Raw genomic sequence first — 24,011 nt, 5'->3', positions numbered from 1 at the left:
CGGGCTCGTGGCCACCTTTTTTGAAACGCGTTTATTGGGAGTAATTGAAGAAGCGAAAGCTTTGTTTGCGTTCGTCTAAAAATAGTCCTCCGGCTGGCTGTCTCCAGAGGAGCAGACACCCTCCTGCTTTAGACATGCAGGCATGAAATGTGAGGAATGAAAATCATGAGCAGCATCCTCGAAATGGCCATACTGTAGTAATGTGACGCACGGTGTATTGCACCTAACAGCCGTGCGGGCGGATTGCGCGCGCGCTACTCCGCGGATGGCCGCCTCTCCCCGCCGTGGCGCCGCTTTCGGTGACTTACGGTAAGGTGGACCCGCAGTGTCCACTAAAGGATCAGGTGATCCTCCAACTACGAAGCGAAGGCTGACTGGGGAAAATGCAAGATGACATATAGCAAATGTCGGAGCATAATTCATTCACATTTTCGGCTCGGATTTGGACGTGAAGCGCACCGCCGGAGCTCCGATGTGACGATGGCTCGTTAGAGGACTGCCGGCGCGAGCGCGAGCATTTTTTAAAAAATTATTATTATACATTTTTTTTTTTTTTTTTTTGGTTATTATTTTTTGTGTGGATGTTTTAATTTATGAGAAATCACATTCACAGACAAATATTGGTTTCAACATGGGGCTGTGCTACAGTTTGCGTCCCCGGCTCTTCGGGGACCTGAGCGGCTCTATCTCCAACGCTACCTCGGACTCGGACCAGCCTCCGGACGCCGCCGTGCCGACCCGCGCTGGGGGAGCCCGCCAGGAGGACACGGGGGGATGCGGGGAGACGTCGTCGCTCCGCGGCGGAGGCGGTGGAGGCGGCGGCGGCCTGGTGCGCCCCGGGGAACCTGCCAGGCTCCCGGCCGGGGAGCACCGCCGTGCGGACACCGGTACCGACGGTGTGCTCATACAGAACGGAGGCGGAGGAGGTGGTGGTGGAGGAGGAGGAGGCGGCGGCGGCGGTGGCGGAGGGAAGGGGACGGGGAAGGATCGCGGCCGTCGCCTGCAGCTGCTGCAAAAGACAAGCACCCAGAAGCAGAAAAACTGGGACAAATTGCTGGTGGAGGAGAAGGAGGCCGAGAAGGAGGCGAAGAAAGTGAGCAAGAACATTGACAGGGCGCTGAAGGAGCTGAAGCGGGAGTACAAACAGACGCATCGGCTGCTGCTGCTCGGTAGGTCCAGTCCCCTCTCTGGCCATTTATTATTAGAAACCACACAAAAAAAAAACAACCCTCAAATTATGTCACTGCTGTGGCGACTGGAGAGGCCTCCTGCCACATCTGCTGCTGGGCTGTGAAGACAGAAACTCTCCCTGCTCTGACACATGATGGAGCCTGACGTCCTCTCACGTTTTAGAGGGTTTCACACGGCTTTTAATGCAAAAAAACCTCCCAAACTGCACCGGGTTACCTGTGTAATCACTGTGCACGAGGCGCCCGGGATTATAACAATAGTGCATTCACAGGAAGGGGTTCTCTAATATTATAGTAACTTGCATCTAAAAAAAACAATAGTTGCAAGTTCTGATTTCAGGCTCGTTACGTAAAGACGTTCAGGTCGTTGGTTTCCTGCAGACTTCAAATGCAGCTCCTCAATTAAAGAACAAATAAAAAAAAACACATGAATAGTCTCCACAATCATCACATATAAACTAAAACGCTTCTATCATTTGCTTTAATTGTAGTTTTGATGATCAACTTCACAGAGAACAATCCAATACAATATATACACGGTGAAGTGTTGTTGTTTTTTGTTTACAGTTTTTACTGTCAAGCCATTCTCCATGGATATATTTTATTGTATTTATTCCCTGCTAAGCCTTATACACACAAAAATACTTACTTATGTAATATTCCATTGAATTACTATTCTATTATTATATAATTATTTTATCATTATATAATTTTGAATGAAGTAGTATCTATCTATCTATCTATCTATCTATCTATCTATCTATCTATCTATCTATCTATCTATCTATCTATCTATCTATCTATCTATCTATCTATCTATCTGTCTGTCTGTCTGTCTGTCTGTCTGTCCGTCTGTATCAATATTCTATTCCATGTGGAAGATTTGATTCTATTCAATCATCATAACATATGTTTGAAACAAATAGGCAATTGTTAAGTTTTGTATTATTTGGCAATACTGTATTTTTTGATTTTGATGAATTATGACATAAAAATAGTGAGAATAAAAACCAAAAACTATTTCTGTTTACATGTTAAAGACATGAAAAAAATGTAGCCTTATTCCTCAGACAAACAGTTTTGTCTGATTTTGTCTTTAGACATATAGATAAAGAGCAGGGATTCTCTTTTATAAAACATATTTGCTACAAATACACGGATCACAGGTTTTGAAATGGGTGGCTTATTCGGGAGTGACTTATAATCTGAAAAGTAGATATTCACACATTTAGACAACACTGCTAAGAGTACGAGTCAACAACATTACTTACTGCTAACGATGATTGTGGGTGTATGTCATTTGTTTTACTTCCACTGATGGAGTTGAGCTGCATTAGCATACAGTGTGGTTGAAAACAAGCTCGGCCTCGCCTGGACTGGGTTCGAACCCGATGCAATGGCAGGAAAGGCATCCGCTGTTAAAAACTAGTCAAGTCAAGTCACAATGACTTACTACGGTGACCCCTGTGTGACAGGGAGCAGCCAAATACACACGACCTAGCAGAAAATAATCTTTACAGTAAATTAGCGCAGTTTAGTGTATTGATAAAGATCATTTGTCATGCTGTCGTGCAATTACTTGTCCGGAGACAACCGGTAAACAGATCTTTGGGAGACTGGTGCACATTTATAGTCATTTATTTCAGCAGTGAATCCTCACAGTGTGGCAGTGTGTGTACAGTAACCTTACTACCCTGTTGTGTGCTGTACTACAGGCTACTGTTCGACTATAAGGTGTCCTTTATGTGTGTGTGTGTGTTTAGCACTGTAGATGATAGTGTAGTGGTTTATGGTGTAAGTATAGTAGAATGTTTTAGAGTTTAATATAAAAGTATATCTTGATAGGATCTTAAGTATAAAGATCAACGGTTAGAGAGTGTTTTATTTTGTATATAATCTATCGTACCACATACAAAAGAGCCTCTTGGCTTAGCTTTGTACTGTTACAGTAAGGTTTATTATACGTAGTAAAGAATTAGCGTGATATCTGCTATTAGCAAGTCAAACCAGTGTGATATAGCGAAACCTGTATTGTCAGTGAGTATACGCACCTTGTATTTTGAGCTCGTACGCAGTCGTATGTAAAGACACAACATTGCCATGTTTGCTCTTAAAACCAGCGCTGTAGCATCGAGTGAAGGCTGATTTCCTTTTTTTTTTTTCTTTTTTTTGGCTCTGGAAAGGTTGCAGGATTCAGTACAGTGTAGCAAAAATAAAGTGTTTGCCAACGATTTGCCGTTTAGGTGTGATAATCTGACCAAGAGTGTCAGTAAAATGTCCTTTAACTAGCTGTTAAAGAGAAATGCTTGAAATAGTCAGCGTAATCAGAGTGCAGTACTGCTGTAATATCACGCCGCAGAGCTACTCTGTATTACGATTGTCCAACATTTTTCCTTCTTAAGGTTGTTTTTGCTTTCAGAGACTCGGTGAGTGTAGTATGTTAAGATTAAAATACATTGCATATGGAGGGACTGCAGAGATTTAAGCTGCTGGATTATGGCGCTTGTGCCGAATACAACTTAAATATATCTCCTACTAATTTGATTTACATTTGAACGTTCTCGACAAACAACTTCCTGATTCAAGTTCTCTTCATTCGTTTTTTAAGTATCGGTAGTTGCCGGATTGCACCTTCCCGTGTGTCTTCACTATTTTCTCTACGGCTCAAAAGAGCTCAAACTGTAAGAGTTTATGCACATCTTCTATACGGCTTTATCTAACTTAGGTCAGCAGACCTCTGGTACGTCATGGACAGGTCGTCTATTCATCAAACACAGGCAGGCATTCACAGCACTTCAGGGTCACCACGTATCCTTAAATTGATGTTTTTGGACGGTAGGAGCAAAAAATAAAACACCATGCACGCAGGAGGAGAACATGCAAACTCCACATAAGAAAGAATCCCACTCCAGAATCGAACCAGCAGGATTCTTGGAACGAGGTGCCGTGAACCACTACATTACTATACAGCTCAGAGTTTCATTCACAAAAAAACTCTTTGTTTCTTATTAAGCATCTTAGATCAGGGATGTCACACACATTTTAGTGCAGAGGCCACAAACAGCACGATTTCACCTGGAGTGGTAAAATAGTGCCATAGTAACCTCATGTCGGGCCTTATGTTTGACCCTTTGGCTTCGATAATGAAAATATTTGACTTTAGATACATATTCCATTACCTGAAGCTCACTGGACGGTATGACCGAGAGCTTGTTGATTTAGATGTGTGGTCTCGAGACCTAATTAGATTAACAGTGGCTTCCTGGTCTGTTCCAGTGTGTTTACATTTGGAACTTTTCACACCTCAAGTTCAAAACCGATTTAAGCGCCACAGAAAACTGCTAGCATGTACACCGTAAACACTCATTGCAGGCGTACAACTGGGTTTTCTACCACATTTGTGAATGCTTTTGTAATTTTACAGCACATCTTTATGAATAATACACTATATTGCAGATTACTGCTGCTGAGTTGCATGTATCCAATCTGTTACAGAGACTCAAATTTGTAGACTTTTTAAGCTTGAAATATTGAGAAATCTGTGATTTTTGAACATGAAATTCACTTAACTTGATAAATTGTTATCTTAACTTGAGGTTAAACTTAACTAAGTACACGCATATAAATGCAATGCATTGATTTATTTTTTTAAATAGATGTGTGTGGACCCTCAGCTGGAGCAGAAAAAAGGGAGAAACTTTGTTCTCGATGTGAACAGATTCGAAGCAAAACACATCAGGCCGTAACTTTTCTGCCGTGCTTGATCTCCCACACCGCGTGTATTCGCCTCACTTTAAAAAAGTGTAGTCTTCTTCACGCCGCTATAATAAATGGCCACCAGTTTAATTTCCTGAGTAAACAGCTCTCACTAATTACACAGGAAGAAATGGCTCATCCTAATGAAGTCACACGGTGGAAGTGTCATACATTCTTCCATGAGCTGATGCAGGAAGCGCCACGGCATGTTTGACCTGTGTCGCCGCGTCACCTCAGCGTGTCATCGTGGGTTTTTTTTTTTTTTTTTTTTCCCTCCTCCTCCGCCACCGACAGACTCACGCAATATTTTTGGGAGGGCAGCTCACCCGGTTGCGCCCCGGGGAGCTTTCGCACCTCAGCCCGCAGCCCACCTCTGGATTTTTTTTCTTAAAGAGGCCTACGGGACTTTATACCCTCCTGCAGGACTCCTGTTGCATGCCAGAGGACTGAGGTGGTTTGTGTTCCTCTGAAAGTGGACACCTTTGAAATAGTGTTACATTTCAAGGCGACGTATGCTCGCTAATCTGGGTCACTTTATCTGTTTGTATGCGCTGCAGGTATTAAGTTGAATAACGACGGCCACAAGGAACGAGTGTTTATCCTAAATGGGCTGCCGAGCTCGGCCGGGGCCTGGTTTCACTGGTATTTATAGTCCCCTAAAATGCTGTGAATGTCAGCTTTTTGCTTTCTTTCGGTGTCTGACACAAGTTGGCAGCTGATATTTTTAGACACGGTTACAAACTGTGGAGGAAGATTTAATGAAATTCTCGGACAAAATAAGATGGTGATTGGGGTTTATAGGTGGGGCTACGGTCCCTGCCTCACAGGGAGAATTTCCCTGGTTCATTTTTTGGGGGGGCCTTCCTGTGTGGAGTTTGCATGTTTTCCCGGGTTTTCTCAGCCTTGTCTCCTTCTGTAATCCAAAAAACACGCGTGTATTTGTGTCTGTTGGCCCTGCGATGGACTAAACTGTCCAGGGTTATGTCGCGTAGCAGCTGGCATCGGCTCCAGCCAATATCAATCCAATACCTGGGATTGATAATGTCATATAGAAAACAGTAGAGATAGACTGTATTGTTAGCCAGAAAGTGACCCGATTTTAGGTTTTGCAGCTGAAAAATCAAGCAGATATTTGCAGAAAGTTCCATAAATAACTTGATGATCCTTTAGGCATGAACCCCAATTAGCTAAAAGTAAACCCATTCAATCACTTTAAAGACTGAATTTAATCTTCGGATGAGTTGTTTTTGTTCTGAATTTATATTTAGTGCAAACATTTTCTGCTGAATCAAGGCTCCCAAAAGCGAATGCTTCAATATAAGCGGATGGAGTGATGTTTCGGTCACTTTGTACTATATGCAAGAAAACAAAGTTTCTTTCAATCCACTCATCTCACTCTTGAACCACTTTGTTCAACCCACCTCACAACGGTACAGATAGAACATGGAAACTCCACACAGCAGTGTGTGAAGCCAGCGAACGAACCGAGGAGCTGCGAACCAGTACAGACGGGCTATTATTGATTCATAACAAGGAGAATTGAAAGTCAAGCTGAAATGCGGGAAAACTATTTAAGTGTATGTCTCATATGTGAATGTACACTTACCAGCAACTTCATTAGCACAAGGAAAGCCAAACGTTAAAATAACGGTGTATTAAAGTAATGGCCCACAAGAGACTCCAACCCAAAAGGATCAACAAGAACACAAGACTGAGACCCGAGCTGAGCTTTTTACTGATGCAGCTATGGACACGAGCTGCATTTTCTGCTGTCAAACTCAAAGCCTCAAAGCCATGCTGTCGGGGTAAGTTTGTCAAAATATGCACAATGCAGCAGCTATAGGAGACGTTCTTGCACATTTCACTGTATTTTGTGCCAGAAGGTTTCATTAAAATTACATTTATGTTGAGATTGTAGCCGTTTTCAGTAGTAATTGTTTGATTTTTATCAAATTAAAATTATACTATCTCAGAATCAAACTTTATTTAAAAGAAGTATCAGCGGACGGAATAAAGGCTGTTCCAATAAAGGTTGTTTTAACTTTCTGTAAGTCCAGGAATACTTGAAGTGGGAGGTTAGTTGCTATTATTTATTTGTAGGGGGAAGTATCTTTATTGTTTTCTCTCTCGGATCAGATTCTGCGCAGGCCTGTGATAATAATCTGCTACAGCTTTCCTAGATGTCCTTAACTGGCTGCCTCATATCTCTGCCTTATCACCTTTACGAGCCTGAACAACAGGCTGCCCGCAATGTCGTAGGCGCGACAGAAATTCTCGCTGAAACGAGACAGGCGGGCGAAGAAAAAAAAAACAGCTCGTTGCAAGTCACCAAGCGACTGAAAGTTTGGTTCGTAGATGGAGCCCGTGGGACCACGTTTTGGAAACTCTTACTCATCCAGAGAGAGCATCTTGGAGGCCCTCCACTTTGAACGGCGAGCGGAGTCCAGTGAACTTTGCTTCGGTCTAAAATAAGTTTTATCATTGACCACGGCTGAACTTTGCTTCTCGCCGCACTGCGTTCCCAGCTTATGTAACGGGCGACGGGACACCTGAGTCCCGAGTCGCCGTCGTCGTCGTTTGTTTACGACGCCGATTGGCCGGGTCGCGACGCGAACTGGGCAGACAACTTCAAACCGAACGTCGGACTGCGCTTTGCTCTCCGTCTTTTGCTTACTGTATAATTCATGGTTCGTGGAGTCTCTCTGTCCCCACTGAGAGTGCTGCAAAGTTCTTGACAGCCTCAGAAAAAAAAAGAAAAAAAATGCAAGAGGGTTAATTTTAGCTGGATTTTGTTTGGATCCGTGCCTCGTTTATACATGTTTCAATTATAGTCTCTTCCAGTAAATAAGTTTTGAGGATTTATGTGCATGAAAAGAGCTCGTTCAAGTGTCATTTATTGTTAGATTTGTTGTAAACAATCCACTGGTAATAATAATCCACCACAGCCACAAAGCCTTTTTTATTTGACTCTATTAAACGTGGTAAAAGTCGAGTTGCGGTGATCCACTTTTTTGTGCTCGTGCGTGCACGTCCTGCAGCAAGATGAACGTGGAAACAAACATTTGTCAAGCGTCCGGCCGAGTTAGAGACAAACGAGAAAAAGATTTTGAGTGGAGAACCTGAGCAAAAAAAACACAAACAAACAAAAAAAACAAGCAAATAATTGGGCGCCCTGGTTTAGCCCAGTTAGAAGGAAACTACAGTCGGCTATATATAAATTTCAGACTGCTTCCTAAAAAGGACAATCATTTATGCAGCAAAACCTGCTTCTGTATCACTCAAGAGAGTCTGACAGTGGCCACAGAGCATGCACGCCCTTCTGCGTTTTGGCCACGAGAGGGGGATGTGGTTCAGCCTCTCGTTTTGACCTTGCTTTCTGAGGTGAGGAGACTTGATCTTTCTGTTATTTATGATGAAGCGCCCGATGGTGGGATTCCTATACCGCCACGGTAGGTGGTGAGTGTTCCAGGCTCGGTTTGCATGCAAACACAACTTAATTGTTCCGAATTCAGTACAAGAATCGAGTATTGGCGCTGTGTTTGCGCGAGGAAGACAATAACGCCTAATTTCTTGATTTCTTCAGATGATAATCTATGGTGGCCTTGAGTGATTGACCGACTGTAATATATGCATGTGGTAGATTTGTAGTTGTTTTTTGTTGTTGTTTTTTTTTGTGCATTAATGCAGTAGGGTAGTGTTGAGCTCAGCAGGCCCACAAAGTTTTATGAGATCCTCTTGAATGAAAAAGACTATTCTTCTACATCCTGGTCTTTGAGCTGCTCCCTTGAGGGGTCGCCATGGCGGATCATCTGCCTCCATCTCGTCCTATCCCCTGCATACTGACAGGAACATTACAGCCGCGCGCACACACACACACACACACACACACACACAAATGGTGGTCTACATGTGCAGTGTTGTTGAGTGAAAAGTCCCAACAACTCCCCCCCCCCCCCCCCTTCTGGTTCAGAGGAAGCCACAGCGAGCTAAATGCAAATGTCAGACAAGGCCGACAACAGAGACAGTTTTTCTGTTTCCTTCCTATCGGCAGAAAGTCTGACTCGCACTGCCAGACTTGAACTTACTGATGCACACGTCCTGCCGTCATGACCAGAAAGCCTCACCAAAGCTCATTAGTTATTTGAAATGAAGACGAATTCGTCCGAGAGTAAGCTTTGCTGCAAGTTATTCCCCGTCTGAGGTCGAGCTGGACAGGAGAAAAGCTCTCGTAACCAGAGTCTGTGTCTTCATCTCGTTGTTTTCTGGAGTCAGAGTTCATTTATTTGGTAGATATTTTTTTTTGCAAAAAAAACAAAACAATCTTAATCACAATGAGTGCATAGTATTCATTTGTTTTTTTTCAGCATCTCTTTCTGTTCGCCTGCCTACGAGTCATGCGCGTTAACCTTGTCATTAGAAAACATTACGTACGGGGTTTAGTGGTTAGCACTCTCACCTCACACCCAGAATATCCCCCTGTTGATTTTCTGTTTGGAGTTTGTATCTTTTCCTTGGCTGGGCTTTTATTTTGCAACTTCCCTCCTACAGTCCCAAATAAAATGCATTTGTAGTAAATTGTTGATTTAGAATGATGTGTTTGGATGCTCCTGATAGAATTCATTTCAGTACGTTGTTCCGTTTTGAACAAGAAACCAGTAAAATACTCCTGAGCTTCGGTTGGTTTTAGTATGTCGGCTGGATAATGAGTCTATGGACATCCCATACAACAAATAGACACATTTAGTTACCATGGTATCACTATTACTATCACTATTTCAGTGTATTTACCAGCATAATCAATTTATGATTATTGCTACTCAGACTGATTTGCTGAGGTGACTGTCATATCCCTGAATTGTCCAGTAATCAATTTTATAATAGTTAAAATAAAGGAAGTCCATTTATTTTTTTCTACCTTTAGATATGGTTCTTCTCAGGTTAGAGGCTATTAAAGTTGAAATTATCTTTTTTAAACATGCCCTTTAATACTCAGATCCTCATGTTAGAGAAATAAGTTACTTTCTTTCCTTTATAAGTTATTTTCTTTCGTTCAAAAAATGGGTGTTTGAAGATATTTGCTGAGACTGAGCTGCTCGTAGGTGTGAATGTGAGTGTGTGTAGTTGTTTGCTTTATATTCTGAGGTGAAATAATCATTTATAATAATCTAGTATTTATGATGTAAAAGAAAGTATTTGAGTGAAATAACTTCAATGTACTTCAGCATAATATCAACATCAACAGCTAAAATGTATTTTGTTTTTTTTTATTCTTTTTGTCATTAGTACTCTAACATCGCCAGTAGTTGGAACGTAGTAATGTAATCACTTTACTTAAAACATTTTAGTAGTAACTGTTTGTCATGTGGTTTTCACAATAGATACTTCAGTGGAAGTGAATTATCTTCCAGAAAATTCTGCTTATGTCGCCAATAATAACTTTTGACGAAACTTGACATGTCTGCTCTTAATTTAATTAAATCCAGGAGAGAGTATATTTTATAAATATTTCACTTTCAGTCAACGGTGAAGTCAGTAAATGTGCCACAATAAAAAGAACTGGAAAAGCCAAATTAAGTCCACATAAATAGTTTTCATGTACTTTGTGGTTTTTGCGTAAAGTAAACTTCCCTCACGTTTGCGTAAGTGATGTATTTATCAGGTTCACGGCTCATTTGTTTTGTCTTCACGTCTATTATTCCAGTACATTGCAGTCATACATGAAGCATGTGGACCAAAACTGTCCCGCCAGAAGGTCCAGTCTGGGGGGGGGGGGGGGGGGGGGGGGGTCTGCAGCACGTGGCCCTTGTTTTAGACACTTTATATACCTATTATTCATCATTCTTAACTCCGCGCTTTATTACTTTTAGGATCCGTGTGGCACAAATACTCTGGAATATGGAGTTTCGGTCATGTCCATTTAAAAATACTGTGCTTTAGTACAATGCATCTTTACTATACTAGAATATTTACAGTTTCTATACCAGGGATGGACAAGTTTGACCTGCACAGTGCTGCAGTGGTTTGCAGTGATGGTACAGTTTCTGTGCGGAGTTTGCATGGTTCGTCTGTGCGTGTGTGAGGGAGTTTCCTCTCCGATGCTCTTCCGTGGGAATATGAATGTGTGTGTCTGTCTCTGTTTGCCCTGTGGACTGGCAACATTTACAAATTCACACATAAACAGCAACGTTGCGTTTCTTTTGAAGGAATCCATATCTTGACACTTAAAATCATCTTTGAATGTGTCATCAACACATTATAAAAGTCAAAACTGGAAAACACTACGTAAGCGGTTCTTACATGAGCTTCAGTTTTTAGTAAGTAGAGCAGTATAGCATGTGTGTCATAAACTGTCTTATCTTCGTTTTGAAAGTCAAATATGGTTTGTGACCTGTCCAGGATGTAACCTGCCTTTGCCCATCGTCATCCAGGATCAGGTGAAGTTGGATAACGCCATTATAGAAGAGGGATAATACCTTGTTTGAATGCCAGTCCATCGCAGGGCAAACACAGAAAGACATTTGCACTGATTTACCTCAGGTATATGTTTTAGAACTGTGCCTGAGGAAAAGTGGTCTCAGAAAGGCTTGACCTGGATTTGAACCATTGCATTGCAATGCGAACCACTGCCCCACTGTGCAGTTTTAAGTTATACATAACGACAACTTCTGAGGCATTGAGAAAAGCTTTGTCTGAATTATTCTGCTGCTCGTGCGCACCGCGAACTGTTGTTTACCAAGTGTAAACAGGTTGCCAGTTTGGTAAAAGCTGCACGTTGATAACAGTTATTGTGCAATATTCCACCATTCACCAAAAAATGTTACAGGTTATATTCGTGAAATGCAAATTTACTACAGTGTTACGCATTATGAGTGTGTAAGAGGGTCTTTTATAAACATTCTGTTGGTTAAGTAACCATACTCTGTAACGTTTTCATCTTCTGCTAATTCCAAACGAATAACTGACAGCATGAGAATCATTAAAAATGTGATACAATAAGTATTGAGATCATAGATGCCTTCAATTTATGCCCTTTTCATTTAGTAAAACAGTACAGTACAGTACTAAATGTAGCATGTAACTTGAAAATAAAAAGATGAAAGGACAGAACATTAGTGACAACATAATTTTTTTCAAACATGGCCGGTGCTTCTAGGAAGTCAAATATTTGTACTTTACTTTTTTGCCAATATTGCATGAATTAGTTGGACATTGGTTCTCAATTGTGCGTGGCCAAATCCAATTTGAAATATATCAAATTTAGGGACGTTGTCCTCCTAGAAATGATATATTATGTATTACTTGATCAGTTCAGAGCTTTTCATGAAATTATATTTTATATAAATGGTGCACGAGGGTGTTTATCTTTCCTTTTAAAGATTTAAAGTCTTGACGTATTTTTTTTTATTGCATTTCAGGGTAGACATTTTAAATTTCCAAGTGTTTTTTTAATTTTATGAGTACCCTTTACGTTAAACAACAGTATTATTAATACTGTGTACTACTCCCTACCTATCCACCCCCATTAGATTAGATATATAACACATGACCTTTTTCATTTATTGACATGTCAAAACTATACAAAATACAAACATACTTACAAAATTACAAAAATCAATTTACACTCTAATATAAATGCATCTACAAAGATACACAATTGCACACAGACACAAAGTCCTAAATCTATACCTAAATAACACACACATATCTGAACAGGCACAAAAAAAATACACACATAACATGTTTCTGATATGGGGATAGAAAGAAGTTTATTACATTTATTATTATTATATTTTTTTATATAAAACAGCTGGGTTTCCAGTTTGTGGGGAGATGGGTCAGTGAGGCCTGAGGAAAGCAGCACAATGATAAAAATTCCAAGCTATTCTGCCATATGTCATCATGTATAACACATGTTAGAGATGAAATTTATGAAAGCATGATTTATGAGAGTGAAATACATGATAACAATGTAAGAGGATACCACTATTGTGTGAGTGCGGTTATATATAAATTACACTGTGGCCTATGAGTACCATAGTGTTGCCATAACTGTATTTTTAAAAATAAATAGGTGGAACCCAAAGGATAGGTGCAGTTGGGTTGCCAGTTTGGGGTGGAGGGGTCACTGTGGAGATCTGGCCCCTCACTAAAACCATTACAGTGATAAAAAAAAAATGCTAAGTTATTCTGCAATTCACCACTACCATGCATAACAAATACAGCTGATATGTATTTAAAGGACATTCATGAGTGTTAGTGTATAATAACTATGTAATAGAGTACTTCTTAAACACAATATTGGCAATTTTACCAATGCAAGTACTCCTTATACATTACCCTGTTAGTCAAGTGTACCATGACGTGTTGCCATTCCTGTATTTTGATGAAAACAGACGAAGCTCAGCGTGCTAAGCTAACGGGTTGCCAGTTTGGTGGTAGGGAGGGAGTACAGTGAGGACCTAAGGAAAGCAGCACAGCGATTCTACAGTATGCAACCCTGCTTAATGTTTTTTTGGTTTGTTTGTTTTATTAAAACGGAATTACACAGCTGTTTCGGCCAACCATGATGTGTTGCCAGACCTGTGTTGTTTAAAAAAAACAAAAAACAAAACAAACAAAACAAAAACAGGTGAAAGCCAGCAAATAAGTGCAGACGGGTTGCCAGTTTGTGGGGGAGGGGGTCAGGGAGGACCGAGCAGACCCAGCCCCTCAGTGGCAGGGAAACGGGAGAGAGACGGAGAGAGAGAGAGAGAGAGAGAGTCCGGGTTTCCACCCATCCAGCGATCAGTTTGATAGCGGAACAGCGGAGGACTAAAACCGGGGAATGGCTCCTCTAAAATGTTGTTAAGGTTCCAGTTTGACGCGGGTTTCGTCTCCCACCTCCACGGCGCGCGGCTACTTCCTGGTGCCACAGCGAGAGGCAGTGCTGAGTTAAAGAGACAGAAATACTGATAGAAATCCAGATAGAAAAAAAAAATAGAGAGAGAGAGAGAGAGCGAGAGAGAGAGAGAAGAGAGAGGGGCTGGAGACGCGATAGGAACAGTTGACTGGATTCCCAGAGATCGAAACCCCCCCCTCCCTCTCTCTCTCCCCCCCCCTCCTCTCTCTCTCTCTTTTCTTCTTATTTATGTGTTTATTTTTCTCCGTGGCCGTGTCGAAGCGAGCCGTTTTTCTTCGTGGGTCCGTGAACTCGCACACGGTTTCGGATGACGGTCGGCTGCGGCGGCTGAAGCGGAATTGTAACGGGGAATATATTCCTCCCTCCGACGGAGAAGCCTCGCACAGATTTTCCCCTTTCTTTTTTTTTTTTTTTTTTTTTTTTTAATTTTTCTTTAAAAAATTTTTGGGGGGGATTTTTTTTTTTTTTTTTTTTTTACACCAGGTTCGTTCTCGTGTTATTTTTAAACCGCGACATCACCTCCCCCTCCCTCACTGTCCTCCTGGTGTTTCATCATTATTATTATCATTTTATATATATATATATACACATATATATTTTTTTTTATTCCCCCCCCACCCCCTCGATACGTATATTTTTAGCGGTTCCACAAGGAAGGGTTAGGGCGACGGAAGATGGGTTGTTTGGGCAACAGCAAGACTGAAGATCAACGCATCGACGAAAAGGCACAACGAGAGGCTAATAAAAAGATAGAGAAACAGCTGCAAAAGGAGCGACAGGCGTATAAAGCCACACACAGGCTCTTATTACTGGGTAAGGCTGGGTTTTGTTTTTTTTGGGGGTGAAGTGTGTGCGAGCGATGGCGATGTGAAATGTAACGTAATCCCCCTTTCGTTTACCGAACACGTAGCCCCATTTGACAGCGCTTGCAATAATATGTCATGGGGGTGGATATTGATGGTAGCGGTAGCTACCGGAGCCTGCAATTACCTGGCTTCATTTACTTAACATTCTTTTCTTTCTTTCTTTTTTTTCATAGTGTGTACGGCTCACGCTAAGCGGGGTGTCATTTTTTGTGTGTGTGTGTTTTCTGGTCTTATTTTATTTTTATTTTTTTCTCTCCGAAGGTGCGGGAGAGTCCGGAAAAAGCACCATTGTGAAGCAGATGAGGATCCTACACGTCAACGGCTTCAACGCGGAGTGAGTATTTGCAGCTTATTACACAGCACCATGCTGCATTTTATGTCGTTTTATTGGTATTTTTTTTTTCAAATTGTATTTTATCTTCCACTGCTGCTAATGTCGAGGCCAGAGTGTAGCCTGTGAATGGATTTTCCCCAGGCACTGCAGCGCCTGCTGGGCCCTGTATCCCAATGCAAAGCAGCTAATATCTTTCCCTCCAATCTCTCTCCTTTTTTTCTCCTCTCTATATTTTCACCTCCCTTTTTTTTGTCTTTTTCTTTTTTTTAAATTCTTGCACAGTTGTCATACGTGTGCGAGGATCTCCGTGTTGCACAGATGGCAAATAATTCACTCGCTTCCTGTTTCATGTGAGAGGGTGAAAGGTTGTGATCGACACAGGCCTATTGATGATTTGTTTTGCTGCAAGGCCTTGCATGGCATTGATCTCAACAGTGGTCTATTTTAAACAGGCCTGGTACATGGCACAGTCGTGTAACCTTATGGAAATTATATTATATATGTATATTTTGTGTATTAAGATGTGAGGGAGGAGGATCCCACACAATAGAAGGCATTATTGAACAGTTTTAAGGCAGATCCTGTCCACATCACATGACAACTACCCCAGTGGTGATTCTTTTTTTGTGGATTGCTGTGTTTCCGCTGCCTCACACACCTCGTTCTGTCCCCATGCAGAGAAAAGAAACAGAAAATCCAAGACATTCGGAAAAACGTGAAGGATGCCATAGTGGTGAGTTTCATCTGCATCACCAAACCAAATGTCCTTAATCTTTCTCCTGTTTACATTGTAACCTTATCTGACATTCAGATATCTATTTTCCGCATTGGTCCCGTTTAACGTTTGTTTGTTATTGTTTTTTTTTCTTTCTCTCCCGTAACTTCTGCTTTTTTAGACTATTGTGTCTGCGATGAGCACTTTAATACCCCCAGTCCCGCTAGCCAACCCAGAGGACCAATTCAGAATCGAATACATCAAAAGCATAGCACCACTCTCTGACTTTGACTATTCACAGGTAAGACATTTCTAAAAGTTGTTCATTGTGTTCGTTTGAATCCGTGTGGACATTATGGGAATAGATCAGGCTTATGAGGTGGATCTTTGCAACTGCAGATATCAGGCTGTCTCTCTTTCCAACCCCCTTTACTTTTTGATACTGTGTGTGTGTGTGTGTGTGTTTTTTTATGGAAGATTCAAAGTTCAATGATACATAATCAACAGTTACCATACTTGTTCAAGGCCTGATTACCTGTCGGAGCTGAACTCGACGTACTGTATGCGGTTTTGAATGCAGGTCAGAGCACATGGGACTCTCTTTTTTTTTCAGTGTGTGATCAGACATTCGATAGCACAAGGTCATGTGCTGGAAATGTTGATAACGTTCTACATTATTCTTGATAGTGTTTATTGTCTGACACTGCTTGTGCAGCACCCACCAAATGGGAATGACAAATTAATACGGTGCTGCAGGATAGACTCAGAGAGGTTGCAATACTTTTGGTGATCCACTTGTATTAGAACATAGTGAAAGTACTTTCACGGAATTTGCTGTAGATCAGGTACAGGTGTACTGGTCAGGACTTTCACTGTATTTAGATTAGACTTGACAGATTCTTTATCTTACAAACGGCATTGAAGACAGTCATGTAAATGTTTGTTTTCTGAGCTGCAGCTATTGACTGATCTGGTCATATATTCCACCTATCAATTCAAATCAAAGGAATACTCTTTAGCATTAGTTTTTTTTTTATAGGATTTGATACTTTTCAGCTGTCTTTGTCATCCTCTGTCTGAAAATCATTTTAACAGTTTTTTTGTTGATTTATTATTATTGAAGGGGGAAAAAAACAGACAAAATGTAGCCAATGTCAAGACCTTGTGGACACAGTAAGGTTTATCTCTTTCGACTGTCCTCGGGTCGAATCCATACAATCACATACAGTCCAGCTGCGTTTTTGTCCTGAATGTGGCACATCTTAGCATGATGGTTCCCAGCTTGCCCTTCTCGGCGGCTTCGTTTTCATACCACATCACAGGAATATCCACAGTGAGGCCGACGAGGGCCTTCAAGTGCGAGCGTGGTGAACTGAGCGGCGGCCGTCTGTGCTTGCTGTGATGTAGTGTTTGTGTGAGGGCCGGGGCCATGGGGAGAGTCGGCGGAGAGTTCCCAGGCCTGGCCAGGCCAAAGGGAACAACATGGCTCTGTTTGAAGCGTCTGCGCTTGTCATCGGTCTCAGGCTTCACTTGTGCCGTCAGTGTCACCACTACATTGTCACTCAGTGCCACAAGGCATGATATCCAATACAGCGGCGCAGGAACACAGCCAAGGATCACCTGTTGGCGCCGTTTTGACACGCGGAGGCATATATTGCCTGGAAAAAAAAACAGTGGACGTGTAATGTCAAGTTTTGCGGGATCAGAATGCATAAACGAATCCGGCAGTGTTTCTGTTAATCACCTACTTTATTAGTATGGACATGGGTTGGTGGTAATAGATTTAATGGGATCAAAATGTTTAGTTTGGTCCAGTTCACAGCTTCATTTTTTAGGGTGATATCAGAGAAGCTGCCACCACCACGGCTTAAACATACAACTGACTTTCAAACTGCTATAGCCTGACAACTATATAACTGAGGCATGGAAGTTTCCGATCATGGACCAGTTGGTTAACCATTGAAACGTGTTGATCAGCTGGATTTTTCTATACTTGCTGAAACAATTTGGAGTCCTTGTCGTCAACATATTGGTTATTACACTGGATTTCATATATTTAAAGCAGTAATCTACCAAGGTCTTCCCAAATTTGGTACAAGGTGCCAGGCTGCATTGCGTGAAGATGTAATTGGTAGAGATGTTGGATTTGGTCTTGAAGAGGTTGAACCGGTTGTGGTCAAAATGCCGGTCAGCACCTTTTGTATGCAGGAATAAGAAAATGTCGTCAAACCACCTGGATATGTGACCTACTCTGCCAACAGGATTGAACAGAAGTGGAATTTTTTCTACCGCATTTTGTGAATATCGGATTTCATCATTGGGAAGTTTTTTTGGGTCTGGTTCTTTTTCCATTTTGACTTGTTGAGATGTGTTGACCTTATAGTCTTTGTAATGAATGCATCGTCCACCCCCCCACCTATACCTTTGCAAAAGCTTGGAATAACAGTCGGTCTTTGTAGACGAAGGCATAGATACAAACGGTCATTCATGCAAATATAAACAAATGCCGCTGTGGCCGCTCGTCAGCCTCTGTCAGCTGAAGTAAAGCAAATTCAAATGAACCCGGGCGCCTCTGTTTTGTCTCTTTTGTCTCTGGGACATGGTGAAGCCTTCATGTCATGCTCCGCACTCCAGCCATACAGGCACCATTTCAAACCTGCAAATCTTGTTTATATACACCTTCAACAAAAGGACCAGGAGTTTGTTTGGGGCAGTGGTGGCCCAGAGGCTAGAGAGGCAGAACAGGGATCCAGGGGTTTGCAGGTTGAATCTCCACCGTGGGTCACTGAGCAAAGACCCTTGAGTGCCTTAATGTGGCGATAGGTCAATTAGGAAAAGAGAAATTTCCTTGAGGGGGGGGGTAAAGTATGATTTCTTTTGTTGTTGTTGTTGTTGTTCTCCTCCACTCTGCTGTCTGAAAGGTGAGCTGTACGGTCTATCCAGCCCCACCCCATCGATGAGCCTACTTTGGTGCAGAGTTACTGTCCTGATAAATGGTTTAACTTCCGCGTGTCAGCATCACACCGACTGCGAAAGAGTGTCCAGCGTTTTCTTTTCCCTCTTTCACCTTTTCAGCAGTTTCTCCTTCCTCGCTCATCTGTGATTTCCCTCATGTTGAACAGAGTGAGCCCTACAAGTTGTGAGTTTTTAATCTAATTGATCACTTGAGGATCGCCGATGTGGGGCAAAGGGTGGCGTCGAGTGCCGCTCTGTTTTTGGAAGCATGTTATGAAAGATGAAGAGTCTTGAACACCGGCTCTCTCTCTCTCCTATCGCTTTTGCTCTCTCTCTCGCTTTTTTTTTTTTTTAAGCTAAATTTGTCCGTACTCTTTAACTGAGGTAATCCATAAAAGTCAGGCCTCTCCGTGCTGGGTGACTGTTATCTAACACTGATATACTATTCAAATCCAATATATGCGCCGATGACGGTTTACTGAAGCCCCAACTGGCCGTCTGGCTGCCTGTGTGTGGAAGGATTGGAAGGCCAGTGGCCGTTGCTGTGCATTTTTCTGCCGGGCCAAAGGTCTCTGTAAAACGTAACCCAGAGGAATTCCAGTGTTCCCTTGTGACAGAAGATGTGAGCCATTTGCGCCACAACTTTGTTTTGATAAGATGAATGAGATGTAGGCCATTTAGTTCTCTTGTGTCAGCCTGACCTATTTGATTCAAGTGACATATTACATCACAAATGCAACTTGATTAACATTGAAACTCAAGCTGAACTGAGGTTCTGCATGCTCCGGCAGGGCTGCCATAGTCAGCACCTCGTGGCTGCTTAGGGGAGTGGATTGGGACCAGCATAAGAAGGGAGTTTAAAAAAAAAAAAAAAAAAAAAAGGAAGAAGAAGAACTTGTGTTTAAAACAAATTCCCTCCTGGTCTCTTTCTGTGTTATCAGTTCCTCTGTAGGGCACTGCAGCACACACTACATTTATTCAAAGGCCCAGTGTCACACGCCTCTGTGGAAAAGAGCCTTGAGGACCATACTTTGCCTTTTTTTTTTTTTTTTTTTTTTTTTTTTCCCATCTCACTGCCCCTTCCACCCTCTACTTCTCATCCTACCGCCCATCAAGTCCCTTTGCTAGCTTAGTTGGCCCTTCGTCGTTTTCGGGTTTCAGAACCACCTCGGTGTCCGAGATTTGCAGAACTTCAAGCAGAGGACTTTATCAGTGACATTGAGTCTTACTGATATGAGTTGAGGTGGTTGTTAAAGTTTGACTGTAACTGAAATGGGAACAAGCGCCAGCAAGGAAGCAAATGTGTCTCAGTTCCTTTTTTTTTTTTTTTTTATAGAGTTTGGCATTGCTGGTACGGTCTATGCCGCCAGAAACCGAACTGCAAAAGTATGAAATGTTCACGTAACATATCCAAATGTGATGTGTTACATGCTAACGTTTAAGTTTTCAGCTACTTCCTGACTTATTCCCAAAATATGTGGCTTTAAAAAAAAAAAAAAAGTAAACAGCTATCAATGTCTCTTTCTGTTGGAGACTTGTAATGATTGGATCAGTGGATTTTCTTCATGTTGAACCTAATCACCAGATCTGCCGAGAGGAGATCTCCCGGAGCATGTGATCATTTATCAGGCTCCTTCTCCCTCTCTCTCTCTCTCTCTCGCTCTCTCTCTTCCTTGCTCTTCCTCTGGTTCGGGGCTACTTTCACCCTCTCCGCAGCCAGAGCGCAGAGGCAGTGCCGAGTGCAGAGAGTCATGTGGTGGTTCCAGGCCAGAGGAGGAGCCCCCTCCGAAAGACATGTGCGCAGAAGGCGACGGGGGATATTAGCCCAATCATCTTTGTTTAGGGCATACAGCGAGTCCTGGGAAATGTCTTAGAGTCATTGATAAGACGAGCTCCCCTCATAATGCTCCCCTTTGTTGAGGAACAGGAAGTCAGCTGAAGCCCTAAAACTATGTATAGTCGTTTACAGCATCGTGCCTATGGACGGATTCTTCACAGTAGGAGTGCAAGTTATATTTGTGTATGTTGGGGGACGTGAGGAAGCGGCTTCAGTATATTTTGTTGTGCTGAATTGCATCACAGCTGAGCTATAGTGTCAAAATGAAGCACTTTTTTCTTTTCTTTTTTTTTTTTAGCTTTAGCTTGGGAGTTCAGGGAAAAGGGCTGGTGATCAGGAAGGTGTGAGTTTGTATTCAGGGACTGCTGGAGAAGCCTGTATCAAGGAAGTGAATGTAACTTTAGTTTTCTCCCTTCTTTCTTGCTTCTTGGGGATATTGACACACTTAATTAATCACAGATTCTTCATGCGATGCTCCTTTTGTTATGCAACAGATGCAGAATACAAAGAATGTAATCGCTATAAATTTCCCTCAACCAAATAAAGTATTCCTAAGTATGGTTTGCGTAGAATTTGGCACGTAGGTCGTCTTTACACTTTCAATATATCCGATATATTAAAATAGGTTTTCTGTTGCAACTATATCTTGACAGTCAGCAGTTTATTTATGGTCTCCAGTCATTTAACAGATTACATTGATTCCCTGATATCAGATCAGCATGGGATCCATGCATTATTTGAAGGGTGTAACCGGCTGATTCAAATTAAAGTTAAGTTATTGAGAGTTGTGCCGAAAAGGCAAAGATAAACTAACGGCGTGAAAAGAAAATGTTTGCCCACGGGACGTCATCGCAGAAAACATCACATCTGTGATCTACAACTTTGATTCGATCTGATTCCTGCGTTTGGTGACCTTTGCCAAATTAGCTGTGGAGACATTTGTGTGCAACCTTCATGCACATTACTTTTTTTTTTAAAATTTTAGCTACAGGAGTACGGAGGGCATAGGGGCTGACCCAAATGGAATATAAATCAGAAGGGCTGGGTGATCAATAGACACACTCCTAGTCCAGTAACATTACTAGTCCCGTTGCTCTCTAGCCAATCACAGTGATTCATGACAACAAATAACTCAACAGCAACAAAAAATTTGACACTTTGTTGTTTGAATGGTCCAGACTGGCACGGCATGAAAATAAGGGAAACTATCTACAACGTCGACAAAATATTTGATTTTAATTTTGCTGCAACACTTCAAAAATGTTCAAACCACTGCGGTCTTGTCTTATTTTTCACAAATAAGTTTTGCCATCAAACCCGATGGCAGAATTTAGAAATACGATGTTGCGGTAATCCCATGTGACCAGCGCGATAGCGATGCTCCGATAGGCGTGGTCATGTGTGTTTGGTTAATTTTGTAGCAACCCGGCGTTGCTTCTCAGCCAATTGACAGAGGCTAAACATGGCGGACGGCCACGCATCATGCTACTGTGACTTGGTCCAGCACAGGATAATAGATATCCAAAGAATCCACAATCATTTACTGATACATTCAGAATATAATACCTCTGTAACCACAATCGATGTATCCAAAAAAGTCTGTTTCCCCCACATCTCCCGGCTGCAATGTCATGAGTACAATAGGTTCATTTACATTTCAAGGATAATTAAGTTGTTACTCATTTTTTTGCTCTGGTGGCGCCACGTTCACGCTTCGCACTGGAACCTGATCGCTTCTGTTCATCGCACAAAGCCCGAAGACAAAATACCAAATATATGAGGTGTTTTTTTGGCGATATCTGAGCTATATTTAGCCCGTCCTGGTTTATATGACCCACCAACCTGTTTGGGCCTCTTGCACTCACCTGTGGCTTGTACCCACTGTCCCGGACAACCAAAATACCACACAGATTCAAGGTCAGGGAATTAGCGAAATGCTTGGTTGTTCCCTTTAGCGCAGGGCCATTTTACACTTCCATTGTCAGAGAATATGTCTGAACTTCGCTTGTTTAAAAAGCTGAGAAAAACGCGACATGTAAAAACTACACATTGACGGTGCCTCCTTGTCTGTCTCTAAATGCTTTTCGTTCTTTTTGCTTTTTTCCTCAGGAGTTCTTTGATCACGCAAAGAAGCTGTGGGACGACGAAGGAGTGAAAGCATGCTTTGAGAGGTCTAATGAATACCAGCTCATCGACTGCGCACAATAGTGAGTCAAATCTTTAAAATACTTTTTGTTGTTGTGTGATTTTGGATTTTAAAAGCCAGCAGGGAGACAAAAAAAAAAAAAAAGTTTGAATTTGAGTCGTACATGCTTTATATATACCCTGATTTTGTTTGTGCTGCTTTAAGACTCTTGGCGTCGGATAAGAGAGCTGGCTTGTGTTTCGGCCCTGTGAACTATAGTCCCGTCGCTGCTTTGTCTGTCCTCTTTATGTCGTGTCTGAGGCGAAGGCTTTTGTGGTGTGTGCTAGTAGTGTCATGTCATATATGACTACGGCTGAGATATGTTTACTTTGGGTGTGGCAAGTCAAGCAACAATTGCAGTCATCCTTTGGAAAATTATACATATATCTCCTCACGTCAGCGCGTTTGATAATTCTCCATGGCAATATGCAAATCTCGCTGTGACCTGGGTCGAATCCACCGGGTCTGTGTATGATATATTTGTCTGCAAACATTGTCTTAACGTGATTTTATTGTGTTGGGAATGATCATGGTGTTACCCGTGGAGTGTATGAAGTGAATTTGGGTGCTTGCTATAGTGCTGGACTTGATCCCATGTCGGCCAGGATTCCGTGTGTCATTTGTGAACACGTGTTTCTGAAAGCAATAGTTTTTTTGACACAGTATCTGGGGACGACTGATAACTGCGCCGTGGCGAGGCGCAGAGGCCGATACCCCGCATTGTTTCCACGGTGCTGGTTGTACACAGTGAAACGGCCCCTCTGGTGTCTGTAAAAAGGAAGTTTGGACATACGAAACTCTCTCCTTGCTTCGTCTCTGACTCACCTCTGAGCTCGCATGTAAATATGAAGACATGTACCCGGCGCAGGCTCAGGGGTGCCGCCTGCCCCGCCGCAGTCCCCTCCCATCCCAAAGGTTGGCTCGCTTTATCTCTCGAGGGTTCGGTCAAAGGCACGCTTTATCAGCGACGGCGGGATATTGGCTGGTTGCTAGCGATTTAGCGAGCCCGCGTTGACTGTTTGAGTGTCGGTAGACAAACAGTCTCTGTACTTCTTCTTCCCCGAATGTCTTCTTTTCCTTGAACATAAATTTGACTCCGGGTCAAGCCTCCCCTGATTGCCCTGCCTGTAAGCAGCTCCATAGAAAGGAGAGAGAAAGTCAGGTGATGCTTGGAGAGTCATATGAATCCTTAAGGTGGAGCTGTTGCAGACCACGGCCTGTGTTTGGCTTTGCTGCTTCCAGTTTTTTTTTTTTTATCAGTACATTGTGTAAAA

The 24,011-nt window shown here is 42.2% G+C and overlaps 1 protein-coding gene across 2 annotated transcripts in view; it reads left to right on the top strand.

Annotated features, from left to right (window-relative positions):
* Window positions 1-631: 631 nt before the first annotated feature.
* Window positions 632-24,011, top strand: part of LOC308135441 (guanine nucleotide-binding protein G(olf) subunit alpha) — a gene marked incomplete at its 5' end in the record, with an annotated part of 42,830 nt that continues 19,450 nt past the window's right edge. Inside the window, 5 exons of one of the 2 annotated variants that reach the window (XM_080503439.1) lie at window positions 632-1,169; window positions 14,973-15,045; window positions 15,724-15,778; window positions 15,942-16,061; window positions 22,662-22,759. In XM_080503439.1, coding sequence (XP_080359565.1) covers window positions 632-1,169; window positions 14,973-15,045; window positions 15,724-15,778; window positions 15,942-16,061; window positions 22,662-22,759 — 884 coding nt within the window. Of the gene's footprint in view, window positions 1,170-14,519; window positions 14,659-14,972; window positions 15,046-15,723; window positions 15,779-15,941; window positions 16,062-22,661; window positions 22,760-24,011 lie in introns of those variants that run through there. The other variant, XM_080503440.1, reaches the window with a different exon arrangement.

This window comes from Blennius ocellaris, assembly GCF_963422515.1.
Source record: "Blennius ocellaris genome assembly, chromosome: 10".
Lineage (NCBI taxonomy): Eukaryota > Metazoa > Chordata > Actinopteri > Blenniiformes > Blenniidae > Blennius > Blennius ocellaris.
Note: the sequence above shows the minus strand (reverse complement) of the source record. Positions and strands in the feature narration are given on the sequence as shown.